This window comes from Apodemus sylvaticus, chromosome 2, assembly GCF_947179515.1.
Source record: "Apodemus sylvaticus chromosome 2, mApoSyl1.1, whole genome shotgun sequence".
In the NCBI taxonomy this organism is placed as follows: domain Eukaryota; kingdom Metazoa; phylum Chordata; class Mammalia; order Rodentia; family Muridae; genus Apodemus; species Apodemus sylvaticus.
In genome coordinates, this window is record NC_067473.1 from 58,194,131 (window position 1) to 58,211,753 (window position 17,623).

General features: G+C 42.2%; 1 protein-coding gene across 1 annotated transcript in view; it reads left to right on the forward strand.

The window, feature by feature from the left end:
* Lrguk (leucine rich repeats and guanylate kinase domain containing) overlaps positions 1 to 9,898 on the forward strand; it is a 102,196-nt gene extending 92,298 nt beyond the window's left edge. Inside the window, exons 17-20 of the mRNA XM_052172464.1 lie at positions 5,357 to 5,445; positions 7,311 to 7,436; positions 8,287 to 8,432; positions 9,771 to 9,898. Of these exons, the coding sequence (XP_052028424.1) occupies positions 5,357 to 5,445; positions 7,311 to 7,436; positions 8,287 to 8,432; positions 9,771 to 9,898 (489 nt within the window). The remainder of the gene's footprint in view (positions 1 to 5,356; positions 5,446 to 7,310; positions 7,437 to 8,286; positions 8,433 to 9,770) is intronic.
* The last annotated feature ends 7,725 nt before the right edge of the window (positions 9,899 to 17,623 follow it).

Below are 17,623 nucleotides of genomic sequence, written 5' to 3' on the forward strand. Positions count from 1 at the left end.
CACTGAGAATCTTTCCCAAAGGCTTCTCAGAGACCTAGGCGATGATAGGATTATGATAGCCCATTAAATTACTCTTCTGCTCTAGCCCACATCATGAGAACAGCCCCTGAATAACAATACTAATACAATAAGCCCGTTATGAAAACTGAAATATGCTTTTTAGATGACATTTTCTTTTTTCTCTTGTTTTTCTTTAAAAATTAGTTCTTTGAGAATTTCATAGAAACCATTTTGATCATATTCACCCTCCCCCAACTCCTCCCTGCTGCACCTCGCCCTCTTCCCTCCCTGATTCTGAGTCTTCTGTTGATTTTTTTTCAAGCCCCATTAAGTACATTTTGCACTGCCTGGTAATTATTGGATGTGTGGTGTTCAGTGGGTGTGTGATGTTCAGTGGGTGTGTGGTGTTCAGTGGATATGTGGTCTTCAGTGGGTGTGTGGTCTTCAGTAGGTGTGTGGTCTTCAGTGGGTGTGTGTTCTTCAGTGGATGTGTGTTCTTCAGTGGATGTGTGGTCTTCAGTGGATGTGTGGTCAGCCCACCGAGTCTCTTCCTCTTGACAACTCTTCCTCTCAGGCTGCTGTCAATGCCTGGTATCCTCTCAGCTAGGGGTGGGTCGTTCATTCTCATGCACCACCACACTGTTTAAGGCTGTGCGACAGCTACACAGGCTGTATTTTTTTTTATTAATTCTGAAGTATACATATGCTTAACACCCATTAGACTATGCCTGAGTATCCAGTAGTATGAATTTATTCAGTTTACAGAAAAAACTATTGAAAAGCCAATGCCTATCTGTTACACTCGTAGGCATTGTTTTCACATTGTAGTATTCCTTTTTCCTGTCACGTGTGCTTAGCATTTGTGTGTTGAGTCTCCACACCTGAAATATCTGTCCTTTTCTCTCAGATCCTTAAGCTTTTACTTTTGGATTTTCAGAGATTTTTTTTTTTTTTTCTCTTCACTTTCTAGTTCTCTTAATTCTCTCCCTCTCCCTCCCTCCCCTCTTCATTCTTGTATTTCTTCTGATTTAGTTGTTTCTCTAGTGATCTTTCCCCTTGTATTTCTAGTTCATTCCTGAGTTCTGCCACCCCATTTATAGGCTTTTAATTATAATTTTATTTGTTTTTTGATGCCTTGTGTCTTTTACTTATGTCTTTGTGTTTACTTTGAAACAGCAGGTTACAGATTTTAATCTGTTTTATATGAAAGCTTTTTCTGATGGGCTGGTTGTTTGGCTTTATGTTTCCTCTCAGGATAACTGCATATGGAACTTAACTAGATATCTTCTGTCACCCATCTATGTGAAATTAATTTTCTCAGAGTTTATGAAGTGTCCATGGTGCCTCCAAACAACCCTAAAATCAATGGCAGCTCTCCTCCTGAGATTTCCTGGCAGTGTCCACTACCTGAGCTCCTCCTCAGTTTAGACCATTCTTTTTTCTGTTGATTTTGTCCAATTAAATTTGTATTCCATTCTCCTCAGCTGCTCTTGGTGCATGTGGTGGTTGGAGTGAGATGTCCCTCCAATATCTGCAGACATCTGAATACTTGATCCTCAATTGGATCCCTCTGTGGGTCTCCCCCCCCCTCTCTCTCCTCTCTCTTCTCTCCCCTCTCTCTCTCTCTGTGGTGCTGATGGGCCCCTGGAACCATAAGCCCCTAATGAACCCTCCCGTTGTCATGGTACTCTGTTACAGCAGCAGAAGAATAACTAACACAGTATGGGAGCCGTCCTCACAAAAGAGCCCCAATGAGGCAGCTTCAAATTTTTAGTTCATTCACTTCCTATAGCTTACCCACTGGAGGTCCATCCTCACCCAATGGTAGATCGGGGAGGCCCCTCCAGGGTTTGAGGGGATATTTTGGCTCCTGGCTTTCTTGTAGAATTTTTTATATAGTTTTGAGTTTGTCATTTGGCTTCTAGTTTTTTGTTCTTTGACAGTTTCATATAAGCATAATATGAATTTTAAGTTTCTACCATCCCCCATTTCACCCCTCTTATCCCTCACCCCTTCCCATTAGAGCCTTCCTTTTTCCAAACAAGTTTCCCCTCCTTCCACGTGTACCCAGTGTGTGTGTCCCACTGAGTGTAATTAGAGTTGCCAGTAAACATGCAGGGAGGAGGTTATGGTTGCTATATATTTTTATGTGGAGGCCATGGGAGATCCAGAAGTTATTTTGAGACTTGGAGTGGGGAGCAGTTAGCCCAGAGATTGAGCACTATCTAGCATGTGCACCTGAGATCCCATCCCCAGCACCTCAAAATGAAACCAAAACCATAACCCTTGTTGATACACCATTAGGAGGAATCATCTTCCCAGGTCTGACACAGTTTAGATCAAGCGTCAAATTATCATTATAATAAAAAGAATATAAGAGAAATTGCAGCAGCAAATGTTTGAGCATAGTGTGATTCAGGGCAAAAGCATTATGAATTCATACGGCATTCAATAATAAAAAAACAGAGCCAGCGAGATAGCTCAGTGGGTAAGGGTGTTGGCCACACAATCTGAGGGACCTAAGTTCAGTCTCTGGAACTCTTGGAAATATGGAAGGAGAGACAACTGGCTGGGACTCAGATCAGTGCGTTGCTCAGCTCTCGACAGCAAAACTTCTTGCAGTAGCTGGGAATACCGACAGCTTGCAGAGTGAGAGACTTTGGAACACTCAGTCCTGAGTGGGATGTCTTCATCAGCTCTTCTCAAGGCTCAGAGATCCATGTGGCAGAAAAGCTGGAAAACTGTGAAGAAACAGCTACGTCCAGACACAACAGGACTGGTGCACATACAAACCCACAGACACCATGACAGCACACACAAGACCTGCACAGTTTCAAACAGGCAAAATCCCAGTACAGAGAAAGGCCTGCCTCTAACCAAGATGGTATTTGCAACTGATAGCTGCCGGGAAGGGGGAATATATGTTTCCTCCAATAGAGCATTGCCCGGTATGTCAAGCCCACTCCAGGGCAGGCCCCATGCCCATGAGTAATTGGCCAACATAAAATGAACACCATGTGTTTCCTTTTGTGTTTTTGTATTTTTCTGTCTTGTTGTTTTGATTTTCATTTTTTTTGAGGTATTTTGAGAGAGAAAAAGATAAAAACCACGAAGTTAGATTGGTAAGGAGTTGTGGGGAACCAGGAGTTGAAGGAGGGGAAAGAAAATTATATATATATAAAACCTTTTAAATAAAAAACATGGAAAGAGGGCAGCAACTGCACAAAGTCTTATAACCTGCACACATGCATGGAAACACACCCTGCACCTTCCCTTGACATATACATATGTAAGAGTATTAATTTTAAAAGAAAGAATACATAAATAATTCTAAAAAAAATATTTACAGAGTGGCTAGTGTGTAGGTATCCTGTTTCAACGTGGAGCCATTAGATGCATCTGTGGAGTGACTTACAGATTTTACTCTGTGGGATTCGAATGGGGCTTCTTCCTTTCTCATCACAGACTCCTTCTAGCTCTCAACACACATTTTCTTCTCCCCCGGCCTCTCTAAGAGGCCAGAATGCATGGCCAGAGAAAGAGGAAGGAGGAAATGGTCTTGGGAAACAAGGGTACATCCAAGAGCCTGTGTCCCATGAGCTCATGATCGCTCCCATGAGTCTGGCTCTAAAAATAATTTTAAACTCAAACACGTAACCACGGCATTTTCCAGGATAGGAGCAGTTAACAACAAGTTGCACCCCAGATAGCTTTAGAAAGGGAAACAGCATCCACTCTGCTGCACAGTAAAGACAAGGATTGAGTCTAAGCTCCGTGCCCTGTGCAGGGCATGCAGTCACAATGTAGTGACCCAAGAGATATCTGGTGTCTGGGATGCACCTTCTTTTGCAGGGATGCTGAGTGTGCCAGTTATGACATTAGGACAGAGCACAGCCACTCCTGCAGGCACATGCTTGTAATTAAAAAAAAAAAAAAGTTAATCTTAAAAAAAATTCCCCCAAAGACATCAAAACACACGACACCAAGCCAATGCCCAAGGCTCACTGTAACTAACTGAGGCTTGTACCCTGGCATGCATGTTTGCTGCTGTCCCCACTGCAGCCTTACATGAAGAAGACCTACAGTGGAGTCTGGTCATGAAATGGAAATTCAAAGCACCTAAGCATATTTCAGGCAAAGTCATCGCAAGCAGTGATTAATGTACTTCAAATGCACTTGCTGCTAAAGTACATGCTATAATATTCCTCTTCTTAAATAACAGTCTTTTATGCAAAACACATAAGTACTTGCTAAGTCTTCCTTAGTAAAGAAAGAATTTTATATCTAGGAGCTTAAAGTGGGGCGACCCAGTATTTGAATGAGTCAACATTCCATTGGAAGATCTGACTAGAAACCCCTGTGGTGGTTGTAAAACTGTGTGTATGGTTTTTTTTTCTCCGCCCCCCCCCTCTTTTAGCCCTATGGTTTTCCATGTCTTTTTTTTTTTTTTTGCCAAAATCATGAACCTTGTTTTTTTAAATGTCTTTTATATTCCTATATTGCCACCCAGTGTTTTTAAAGTATTTATCATGATAATGATATTGAAATGCAGAAGGAAAAAACCTCTCATTTTCACTGTTTCCAGACCGTACTTATGGTTAAATACATTTGTTCAATTCATTTGAGTAGATGTAAGTCAACTTTACCCTGCGCCCTTTAGAAGTCTATAATCTCGTGAGAATGATTTAAAATAAAAGTCGAGGCCTGGCATGGCAGCCCATGTCTGTTTTCTTAGTACTTGGGGGGCAAAGGCAGCAGGGCTCATCCACATAGTCAGCTCCAGGCCAGCCAGGACCAGGCAGCACGACCTTGTCTCAAACAGGCGTATGACTGTGAAATACTCCTGAAAACTACCATATTATGGGCTTGGATGGGGCTCAGTTGAGGAGAGTTTGCCAAAATGCAGACATAACCTGGTTTTGATCCCTAGAACTGCAGGACCTGGGCATGGTGGCACACGTCTATAATCCTAGCACTGAAAGAAGGAAGGAGAATCCGAAGTTCAAGGTCATCTTTGACTACGTAGTGACTTGTTTGAGACCAGGCTAAGATCCGTGAGATCAATATTGTCTCTGAATAAATAAACAAGAAGTAAAATTACAAAGTAAAGACATTATTATTTGCCAAAAAAATTCCAAATTAAATTTTAGTGCCTATAAAGTCCTTGGCTTATTTATAAATTTTGTTTTTATCTTTCCATTAAATAATTGCCAATTGTTTTCTGTGTTTGTCTGCTCTGCCCCCTCCCTTCTGCTTCATGTACTTGGAAACCTTGGATAAGGAGAAAATGATTATAGATATTTTGATCATCTGACATCTTTTTCACATTAATTTTCTGATCATGTGTCTTGTCTAGGAAAGAGAGTCTCTCCAAAGACAGCATGAGACAGCCCGGCAGGCACTCATGGGGAAGACTCCCCGTGATCACACGCTTCTGTTTCAAAGGTAGTGATTTATTACACTAGCTGATGCCTGGGAGATCTCAGATTGATGTTCCAGTGTCTACATATGCCAAATGAGCCCTCAGTCATCAATATGAGCAGAGATCTCTGCACCCAAATGAATGCTTATGGTCCGCTATCACACACAGTCTGAAAGTTGTAGCTCTTCATTTATATATTGTTTTAAGAGGCACAGCATACCTATAGCTGCTAGAAATTGGTGGGTTTGCTGACTGAAAACAAAACAACATTTCTTGTCGGGTTTGAGTATAAGTATTGGCCCGGACCACAGCCGTTCTTGCCTGAAGGTTAATTACATCCTGCTGAGTTCCCTGTCTGTTGTCACTGCCCCCAAAATGGGAATTATTTGTGTGGTCACATGTTCAGTGTTTCTTTTCCAAACTAGGCCATAAGTCCCAGAAGCTCAAGGACCAGGGCATCCTTATCAATCCATGAACTTTTGGTCCTGGGTATAAAATGTTTTACTTAGTGCCCACCACACAGTGAGAGCATCATAGGTAGTATTGGCTGTAACAGTAACAATTTTATTAATTACTATGTATTAAAAGGCACACTGAGCCTTTTTAAGTTTAACTCAAAATAACCAGATCATGAGATGGTTATATATTTCTTGTTATTTTCTCATTAATGTCATGGGTTTCAGTGTTCTGAAATCTCCTTCCTATGTGACCTTTTAGAATATTTGAGTAATGACTCTGTCTTGGCCTTTTGGCTAAAATCAAGTATGGAATGTTTGAGGAACAGAGAAAGTCCCAGGTTTTAGAAAGTTGCTAAGATCAATAACCAAATGTCAAGTGCAGCATTCAAAAATTCTTTTTAGTAATGTTATGAATGCAAAATCCCAGGTAGCTGAACCTTAAAAGCCATTTGAAGTTTGTTTTCTGTTTTTTGTTTTTTAATATCAATGTTGCCTCTTTTGTCTGTGATACGTGTTGGGAATCTTTAGTCAGTATAAATGATATTAAATTTTTGTCTATTTGCTATAACATCAAGGAAAGTAGAATTACTTTTTTCCACATTATGTTGTCTTTGTGTGGTCTAATTCAAAATGTAAGGTTGTATGATATATGCAAAGTTCTGGTGGGGGGAAGGTTGGGCAGGTGGCAGCTAAAGGATAGCGTCCCCCACTGCATCTGAAGCTAAAGCCTGTGTGAGCGCTGAGCATCAGATATCATGCCTCTTCAAACCCATGAGCAGAGGACTCAAGCAGTTTTATACATGAGCTCCAACTGGACAGTCACGGGCAGATGCGTAGTGTAGACTTGCGTGCATTTCTGTGGAGTTGGTTGCTGTGCACACGGCATCGTTAGCAAGGCTGCAGTGACTGCACAAGATCTGTTCATGGTCAGCAACTCTTTTCTTTGCAAGGCAATCTGAGGGAGCAGGCATATAAATCCTACACATCCAAATAGAGGAAAAGTAGTATTCATAATTAGCATTTAACTCAGAGTATAATAAAGGTTTTTAGAAATGTTTTACTTATGGGCCATTTCAAAGAATTAGATCACAAACAAGGTAGGGAAATATCTATTTCAGTTTTCTAGCAATTAGTATATTGCTATATGGTTAGACCTAAATGGACGAGGGTTATAATGGAGTACATACACAATTACTCCATATAATGGAGTACATACACAATTCTCAATATCAGTCATTTCATGGATGAGGGCTATTTCCAGTACATGTCTGTTTCATCTTCAAGTTAGGCTGCAGTGAAGGCGCCATGCGAGGCAAGTCCTCAATGAGTAATTTCTCTCGGCATGTGTAGTTCTATAGAAACAATGGTCAGGATTAAGATTTTGCCTGTACGTATATGTGATAGCACTATAGGATTCTTTCTGTTTTCAGGGGTCCAGTACCGATACCTACTGTCAGTGGCCAACAGTATTTTGCAACAATAGATGAACTACAGAAAACATTTGAACTCTGTGATGATCAGTTTAAAAGCCCCTTCGGGCCATACCCTGAAACAAGGTTAGTTGCATTGAACAGTTATTTTCTACAGGTTTGTTAAAATCATGGTTTTCATTTGTAAGCTTTGGGGAAACTCTGAAACTGTGCAGGAATCCCACCTGTCTGTTGGGAGCAGGCTTTGTAGAGAGCGCGTAGCACCTTCTTGTATTCTGGTGGAAGGGCTACTCTAAGGCAGAGCGGGTGGCAATATTCCACCTAGAGCAGATAAAACAAGAACCCGACAGTCCTGCAGGCATCCTTTCTGGTGGAGCAGAGGGAGATAGGCCTCCAGTTTCGCTGTGCTGTGACTCAGCTGTGACCTTGACTCCTGGCTTACCTTTTTGTCCCTGTCCGAATTTTTTTTTTTAAGATTTATTTTTTAACATTTATTTTAATGTGGACACACCAGAAGAGGGCATTGGATTGCATTTCAGATGGTTGTGAGCCGCCATGTGGTTGCTGGAAATTGAGGTCAGGACCTCTGGAAGAGAAAATCAGTACTCCTAAACACTGAGCCATCTCTCCTGGCCCCCCCTGTGCAGTATTTAAGGAAGTTCTCTTGGTTTCTACTGATTCTGAAGGCATCCAGTAGCTTTTCAACATCATCCTCCTTAATATCAACACGAGCCAGATCTGTCCCTGTAATCTGCAACCAGCGTCCATGATTGACGCATCGTTTGATGGCTGGCGTTTAACATCTCAAGGTCCCAATGTTCTAATATGTCAGAAGGCAGTACAAAAGCTGCATACAACCGGTCACTTATAATTTTATTTAGAGGGAGCTAGGGAGGTGGCTTGGGGGTAAAGTGCTTGTCACCCAGGCATGGGGACCTGAATTTGGATCTCAAAACCATTTTCATTTTTTCCACAGCAAGGATTCTAATATTTCTACTAGATATTCTACTTTATTTCACACTTGTCCATGGTCCAAAGAACTTCCCTTTCAGCTTCCAGAGGGCGGAGTTTCGTCACGCCCAGGATCAGCAGGAAGTGATGAAGTCGATGGGGCCTTGAAAGGTATGCGTTGTTCTATGTAAGGTCTATGCATACTACCACGATTATGCTTCCAACTGTTGCTATCCTTCTCAGTGATTAGAAATTAAATGACCGATTTAAATCAGAAGCTCCCTGTGAACCTTTGTGGGCCCACTGTTATAGGCAAGAAACAAAATTCAGAGTGGTTGGAAGTTCCCTTGGCCACTTAGCTACTTAAAATAGAAGCCACAGTGCTTGTTACCAGAGTCTGGGCTGGGACACACGTTCTCTGGACCAACCTGTGGTAACTCCATCCAATGAAAGTGAAGGGCAGTGGAGGGATTCAGATTGCTGCCGAGTCTCTTCCTGTGGTGGGAATTCTGACGAGTTTTGTGTTGAAGGATCTGGCCCAATGCCTCCCGCTCACTCTCTTTCTTGCTCCTTTACATACATGTGAATGTGCATCTCTTTGTAGAGATAGAACGGCCATTGCACGCCCCCCCAGCACTGTGTGGCTAGGTTCATGAGCAACACTGAGTGAAACCCTTGAGCATTGTGGAGAGACTGAAGGACTGCAGGCCCCAAAGTCAGGATAGAGAGGGGCATTTCTGAGTCACTGACACAGGATGCTTAAGTTGGCAGAATTCTCCAGAACTTGGAAGATGGGAAGAAAGGAACCATTTACAGGCCCAGGAAATGTTCTGCCTGGGAACAGATAGCGAAGGCCCTGAGTGAACCCCTGCTCGTGAGAGCAACCAGAGGATCTCAAAAGAGGCTAGAGGTTATAGTTTGCCTTGGCCATGAGGGCACTGTGTAGTGTTATCTACAGGAAGCAAAGACAGGCTGCCCGGCCTCTCATCTCCCTCTCAACTCTGTCTCCCTACCTATCCCTACCCCAAATCCATGATTTTGGTTTTGTTTTGTGATACATTTAGTTTAACCAGAGCCATGTGTGCAATCACTGGATTGAAACTATCCCTTGGAGTCTGGCAGGGATACCAGAGGGTCCAGAATGGCTCTCCTCTCTCCCTGGTTTTGTCAGCAGGAAATAGTTCAAAATAAATCACAAAAGAATTAAAAAAAAAAAAACCAACAACTGTGGAACACAAAACCAACTGTGGTAGATCCATTGCTTCACATACATGATGCCCTACCTTAGCCCCCGGTATCGCCTTCTCCTGCTCAAAAAACTTATGGTCACCGGGCCAGTGTACACAAGTCCATCCTGTCCAACCATGTGCATGTGACGCTGGCCTCTGCCTCATCTGAGGGTGCTATCTATCGCTGATCGTTTGTGGTGCAGGAATTGTAAACTTACTTCCCTTGTGCACCAAGGGACTAACTGCATGTGCATCTCTTTTCTCTCTTGGTGTTTTCCAGCTCTTCGTGTAGCATCATCTATGCAGGAAAAGGTCGCCCAGCACAAAAGACTGTCTGCAATTGCAATAACTTACCCGGGTTCCAACACCAAACCCACCCTTCCTCCAATCCCACACGGCCGCAGATAGACCAGCACCGCAATCTCAGATCTTGGCAAACAGACCGGCGCTGTTGACATCTGATCTAAACACCAAAAGGGAAACCCTCGTTCTCCCAGAGTCCAGTCCTTCCATCTGTGGCTGCGGATCTCAGCTGTTTCTCACGCACACAACTCCTGACCAAAGAAAGATTCTAACTCTCTTGATCAGTTTGCATTGTGATTCTCTGAAGAGCATCTTTTATTGATTTTTTGTTTTCCATGTTAGTTATTCTTAGCTTTGAAAAATGTCATTTGAGTTTTTTCTCTTCCCACAACTGATTTTCCCAGTGGATTTCTATTCTGAGATCTCAGATACTAAAACCTCCCTACATATTTTTTTTTCATTTTATGCAGAACATGTTCTTTGGCTTTATCTAACTAGGATTGTATGGTTCAGATTTCCAGGACTATATTGATTCACCCAAAATATTGTTTTATTCTAATTATGAAAACATGGTAGAGCACCATTTAACTTGTGACCAACATGATATCAACTGCATCTCTCAAAGCAAATTTATATAATTTGGGGGAGCTCTTTAGTACCACTAAGGAATAAAAAAAATCATATTTCCTTTTCACCCTTTCCAGACTAATTATATACTTGTTATTAGAAATATTTTACAACAACTTTCCTTATTGTCCTTGTGATCTTACCCCATGGAGTTTACAGGAAGTGCTATTGAGTACTTAAAGCTGATATTCAGTTAATATGCACCCGTAAGGCTATCCTCCTTGTGAAAATGTTGAAACACATCCTTTTGGGTTGGTAAGTAACCTCTTCTTGCATCGACAACCAGTGGGACCAAGACCCTCTGCACAATACTGCAGTTCTTGCTGACTATTTTTTTATTATCTAATGACAACCCCATCTTAACACGTTAGCCCTGCCAATAACCTTCTCCATAACAGAGACTCAGCTACAACATGATCCACTATTGCACCGGTTCTTTCCTTACTCCTGAACTGGACCAGATTAAAGTCTGCGTTAGTCATCTGTCTCTCACTGGGACAAAGTATGAGATAAACAGTCTAGAGGAGGAAGCCTTTGTTTAGGTTTCCATTTCATATGGTGGTTATCTGGCTCCACTGTTTGTGGCCTGAGGCAAGACAGAATCCCAAGGCCTCAGGAGCTTGGGGTAAAGGGGGAGCTGTTCACCTCAAGGTCCCCAGCAAGCAAAAAGAAAGGACCAGACATAGTCTTCAAGAGTATTCTCCCAAGGACCTTTCTACTGGGTCCTGCATACTAAGCTTCTATCATTATTTGATAGCCCATCAAATTACTAGCCCATGGCTGCGATCAGAGGCCTAAGAAGTCATGTGGAAAGCCAGCCTTTCACCATTGCCATTTCTCCACAGTGCTAGGACCCGCCAAGCGGGAAGGAGTAATAGCTCCTCCTCCTCATTCTATCCAGCATGATATTGAGATACACTAGGGGACCTACCTCTTCCTGGGATGCCAAAAAGTTGTTAGACATCGTTTAAGGAAAAAAAAAAATCACTGTCAGTGCTAATGATAAGATCCATACATTCACATTATAAGCACTCCTTCTGATGTTTACCTTCCTGCACTTAATCAAAGATATTGCTTGGGGGAGGGGCGTTTATACTTCATAATTGGCAACTTGGCAGCTGCTGGGCTCTCCCTTACTTGCCTGCCTGCCTTGAACAGAAGGACCATTCACAGATGCCTTGAGAAAAACGACACAATAACCCCAGCTGCCTGCTGCGGCTTCTCAAGGCCTTCACATCAGCACTGTGTTCCTCAGCACCGGACTTCTTGCTATTGCAAAACTTGATGACTTTAGATGATATTCCAACCATTTTCATCCAGGCCAAAGGGAGAGAGTACTTCCTGTCTGACAGCATCAATCTATTCGTGAAGGCAGAACTTCTCCGTCTCATCATGGCTCAGTTGGCTCTACCCCCACCCCCAGCACTTCTGCACTGGGGGTTAGGCTTCCAGCTTGTCTGATGATAACATGGGGTAAGGAGGATGACCTCAGGCCACAGCTGAAACCCTAAAGTGCAGGAAACTTACCTTATCCCCGGTCCATTTCCAACAACTGCAGTCCACCCCGAGCTTTCTCCCTTTCTAGCTTTTCCAGAAAGCCACAGCTGTTGGAAACATAACGAGGTGTCATCTGGATCCCGCAAGAACTCAATCTTGAATAGACCCCATTTGCCAGACACTGTGCCCATAGCCCCATCCTTTCAGCCATTCTAGGTCGATTCTACCAGCCCCCCTTCTAAGGTGACTTCAGTTCTCTTCATAAAAATGCATCATAACCCAAGTGCTCCCCGATCTGGGGTCCGTTTCAGCTGTCCTCTGCCTTGACACTCATGTAGGCACCTTTCCTAGACTAGGTCCCACCAAATGGATGGATTGCTGGCTAGTGATCCTGCTACCTGGTAAAGCCGTAGACATTATCCAGGCTACAGATGCCTTTATTTTCCACCCCCTTTGCTCCAGTGGGCTGTCTCTGTTCCTAATGCTGTTCCTCTAGCAGAGTGGTGCTTCAGTTTGGTCTGTGTATCAGATTTTCTGTAATGTGAAAAGCACCAATGCCCATTAAATAAAGGTGTCTGGGGATGGAGGCTCAGGTATCTCATTGGTTAAGTCTCCAGGGTGAGTCCAGTATGCAGCCGTGTTTGGGAGTCACTTCAGTGGAATCTGGAAGAACCATTCTGGAATGATTTTGTCAGAATTTTAAGATATTTTTTGCCTTCAGTAGTTTGAGTGGTCTTCTCACCACACCTTCATTAGCATCAAGTATATTATTAACATAATTATTTTATCATTACTGACTTTGGTATTTGAAAATACAGTGAATAGGCTTACTTTAAAAAAAATATGTGAATATTTGCCTGCATGTGTGTCTGTGCCTGATGTGCATGCAAAACCTGTAGAGACTGGAAGAGTTCAGATCCCCTGGAACTGTAGTTACAGATGGTTGTGAGCTACCATGTGGTGCTAGGAACCGGGCTCTGCCCAGGTTCTCTGGGAGAGCAGCCAGTGTTGTTAACCATTGAGCCATCTCTCCAGCCCCTACATTTACTATTTTTACATACTTCCTAGTTTTTACATTTTTAATCAGACCACTGATTCACACTCTTGTTTTTTCTAGTCTAAAATATGAGTTTCCTCCTATGCTTTTCATAAAGGTTTGTATATGCTTGTCCCAGGGAGCGGCACTATTAGAAGGTGTGGCTTTGTTGGAAGAAGTGTGTCACTGTGGGGATGGCCTTGGAGATTGTCCTCCTAGATGCCTGAGCATGCCCAGTCTGTTCCTGGCTTGTAGAACCCTCAACTCCTCCTGCACCAGGCCTGCCTGGATGCTGCCATGCTTCTGCCTTGATGACAATGGACTGAACCTCTGAATCTGTAAGCTAGACCCAATTAAATGTTGTCTTTTATACAACTTTCATTGGTCATGGTGTCCATTTACAGCAGTAAAACCATAACTAAGACATGAGCTAATATATTAAATACTAATTATGTAATCCTCATTTGTTATACCACCCAATATACCAGTCCATTGTATTAGGCTGGATCTACACTAAATGGTCTTTTATGTCTGTTTTCTTATGTGGTGTTTGCCTCGGTGTATTCATGAATTCTGGTTTATGAAAGCAATATGAAAGTAATATTCGGTGTCCAAGAAAGCTTTCTGTGGTGAAATGTGTAGAGGCATCTGTGTTGTTCATGTGATAGCCATTTGCTTACAGGCTATTGGGCACTTGAATGTGAGAAACCTGAGGAACTTAAGGTCATTGCTTTAATGCAAATAGCTGTATGAGATTGGGGGCTACCATCTTGAAAAGTCTAACACTAGAAAGTTTATCAGAGTTTCACTCTTTGGGACCCTACAGTTACTTTCAGAATTTTTTTAGTATATTATGAATAAATGAGCTCTTTTAGAGATACCTTACATTAAAAAAAAATCCTTATCAATATTGTGTGCTATTTCCTTAAAGATTTGAAAAGCCATCAGTGGAACTGGAAAAAAATCTAGTATGTAAAATGCTGTTATTTTCTAATTAAATTTTGTTAATTGTGCTATTTAAATGGCCAGATACATCCTTTATTTTTTTTATCAGTTTGCTCTTGAATACATGATAACAGTGTTTAGTGCTATATTATAATTATGTTTCAGTCTCTTTTTTCTTATGTGTAAAATAGGTTTTGTTACATCAATTTTGATGTTATGTTAATCAGTCCATAAATGCTCAGTGCCATTGTTCTGAGTTCATAGATTTCATCTTGTTTTACTATCAAAGGGCCCCTTTGTTCCTTGCTCTCTGGGATGGTCTGGCTTTGAACTTCCCTTGGTAACACTTCTACCTCTGCTCTCTTCTCTGCTCCATTCACCTCTCCTTTTAATCTAAGTCTTTGATTGCAATTTCATTTTAGTCTGCCTGGTTTTCCTTTGTTTAAAAAAACCAAACCCAAGTCTGTCTTTTACTTTAATTATGGAACAAGACTGCTTCTTTTTGTAAATTTTAAAACAAATCCAGTCCCGTTTCTATCATATGGCTGTATATTTTCAGATGTGTCTGAGATAGCTGGGGCTGCAGTTTGGTTTTGTTGGTGGTTTGTTTGTTTAGTTTTTTCCATCCCAGTGATTAGTTTATGTCTTTTGCTGTACACATTGCTCCTTTCACTTACAGTAATTTAGAAGGTATATTTTCCCTACCCTGTTATTTGTCATGTAAATTAAGATATCTTTATTTCTTCTTCACGGTCGTAAAATTATGCATTTAATTAAGAATGCTAGGATCTGTATGGCAATGGTGGTGTCTGCCTGTATCACTTGGGAAGCCAATGAAGAACAATTACGGGGTTGAAGCCAGCCTAGACTACCAAACAACTTCGAGGCCAGTCAGTATCACACAGAGAGATCCTGTTCTAAAATAAGCAAGAGCTGGGGACATAGCTCAATGGGAGCACACTTGCTTACCATGTAAAGGCCCTGGGGACATCGTTCAGTGGGAGCATGCTTGCTTACCATGTAAAGGCCCTGAATGATACTCCAGACTCAATTAGTATATAAAAATAAAGAACACTTATTTCTGCATGCAGGGACCCAATTCTATCGGGATGGAAGGACCCCAACTGAATTCACAGACTTAGTTTTAAGTCCCCAAAGAAGAACATTAGGGGAGGGGTAGGTGATCTGATTATTGGTGGGTTCTATCTCTGGGGTCAGTCTGGATGATGCTAGGATTTAAACTATTCTTTCTTCATGCCAAGTAGGGGTAGCTCTTGTCTCTTGACCACAAGCTTGGTTTGCTGTCCTTTCACAAGCTGGGGAAGGGTACCTCTTGACCTCTGGGCTTAAGCCTGCAGTTTTTTCCAGTGACTGACTTGCCCAATTCTGGGAAGTAGACACTCAGGCCGGGCCTCCCGAACTGTTGGTTTATAGCTTGTCATGGAGTCAGGCCAGTTCACTCCTTTCAGTTTGATACATGATACCAGGAAAAAAAGCTTATAGGCTCACTATTTTCCCCAAATAAGTCCTGGAGCTGCAGCTCAGCGGATAAGGACACGGACTGCGGATGCCAGTTTGAATCCCAGCTACTACTTGATGGCTCCCAGCCATCTACACTATAAGCACTTTAAAAGCTATTATATATTAATATTGCTTTATATTAAAGATTTGTATTGTTTTATTCCTTTCTGAATTTTCCAGTATTTCAATGTTTATTATAAAACCAATTGTTTCTTTTTTTCAATTGTCAAATTCTTTTAAAACTGTTTTTATTTTTTTATGCATCTGTGTACCTGGTGGTGGTGGTGGTGGTGATAGTGATGGTGCTGTGTGTGTATGTGTGTGTGTGTGTGTGTTCAAGAATGTATGTAGAGGTCAGAAGTTGATGTCTGTTGTCCTCTTAAGTTGATCTCCATCATCTGATTATTTATTTATTTAGTTGGTTAGTTCTGAGAATGGGTTTCTCTACATAGCTCTGGTTGTCTTGGAACTTGCTTTGTAGATCAGGCTATCCTCAAACACAGTGATCACCTGCCTCTGCCTCCCTAGTACTGGTAGGCATGCCTGGCTTCCTCCTTACTTTTTGAGACAGAGTCCCACTAAACCTAGAGCTCACCCATTCAGCTGTACTAGCTGGTCAGCATGCCCCAGGGATCCTCTTAATCCCCAATGCTGGGGCCGCAGGCCTGGCTTGTTACTCGGTGCTAGGGATCCTGACGAGGCTCCTCATTCTTTGTGGGTAAGCACTTGAGTGATCTCCTCAGCTTCCACTGTCTACAACTAGAGCAGAGAGTGTAAGAGAAGAGGCATTTCAGAGTGTGTCTATAGAACTAGAGAAGTCCATTCAAATTCTCTGTTCCAGCATGACAGTTTTAAGCACAGTTTTTTTTCCCTATTCCCATGATATGTTTTCTTCCTGCTATGCTATTCCTCTGTGGTCAGTGGAAAGTCAGTAACTCATGAATGGGATGGGCAGGCAGTCCCATGCTGCCATGTGACTTAGATGTCTATGCTCCAATTTCTAGAAATCATTGAGTTTTCAAAGTTCATATAGATATATACGTGTATGTGTAGATGAATGTATGTCCTTACCCGTCATCTTCCAGAAATGTCTAATGGCACTTACAGAGGCAAATTCAGTGTAATCAAAGACGTATTAGCAAAGAAGGAAGTGAGGTCTCATGGACAGCTTCAGGTGACCTAAGATAAAGTTGGCTGTAAGATCAGCAGTGCTGACCTTGAGAATAACTTGAGGCATCCTCCTCACCCCCACTTCACACACACACACACACACACACACACACACAGCTCTCCTACAACAGGCACTGAATGAATGCGTGCACCACCTTTGGCTTGGGCATTCCATATGTTTTGAACAATGCTATTTCTTACCATGTCCCCTCAAGTGTAGATTATATAACACAGACATCATGATTCTCCTTTATCTCCACTAAAGCCCTTATTGGAGAGGCTGTATCTCAGTATGCAATGATGCCATTACAATGATTTGCTGGGCGAAACTGCTGTCAGAATTTCTGAGTTCAAATCCGGCCCCAGCCAAGTTTGATTTAGACAGTCTCCTTGGCTCTTTGCTTCTTCAGTTGTTAGGCTGAGTCATGGGCATTGATGGATGTTTCATTTGACAGAGCCAGGGGTTGGAGAAAGCCTGGGGGCAATGTAATGAATCAGGTTAGAATAGCAGGTAGGCCTCCAGCTCTATGTCCCCACCCTCTGTCACTAGGTCTTGAAAGAGAATTAATAATCAAGTGGTATGAAATGGAAAGGAGAAAAAATTATTTCCCTGTTGATTCTAAGAGACACATTTGTCACATTTTAATATCTGCAAAAATCAGGGCACATTTTAAAATTGATGGCGTTCCATGGGTGAACTGACGGCACTGCTTTTCTTTCTTGGTAGAATACAAAATGATGGTATATATTATAAGATCCTAGGTTTGATAAAATATGGTGTGGCTAAATATCCTAAGGAACCAGCTGTTCCTGGAGGCAGCTGAGATCTGTGCAAGTGGGCAGGTGGGTCCCTTCACTGTCCTGGCGATCCATGACAGCTGCTCTGCCCAGTGAAGGTCCAGGGATGGCTAAGCTAAGCTGAATGTGGTGCACGCATCCAGGGTTGGCTATCAGACGAGAAGATTGTCATTGAAGCAAGAAACCTTACTGGGGCTAGCTTTTCCCTCAGCCTTCTTTCTACAGTCCCCATAATG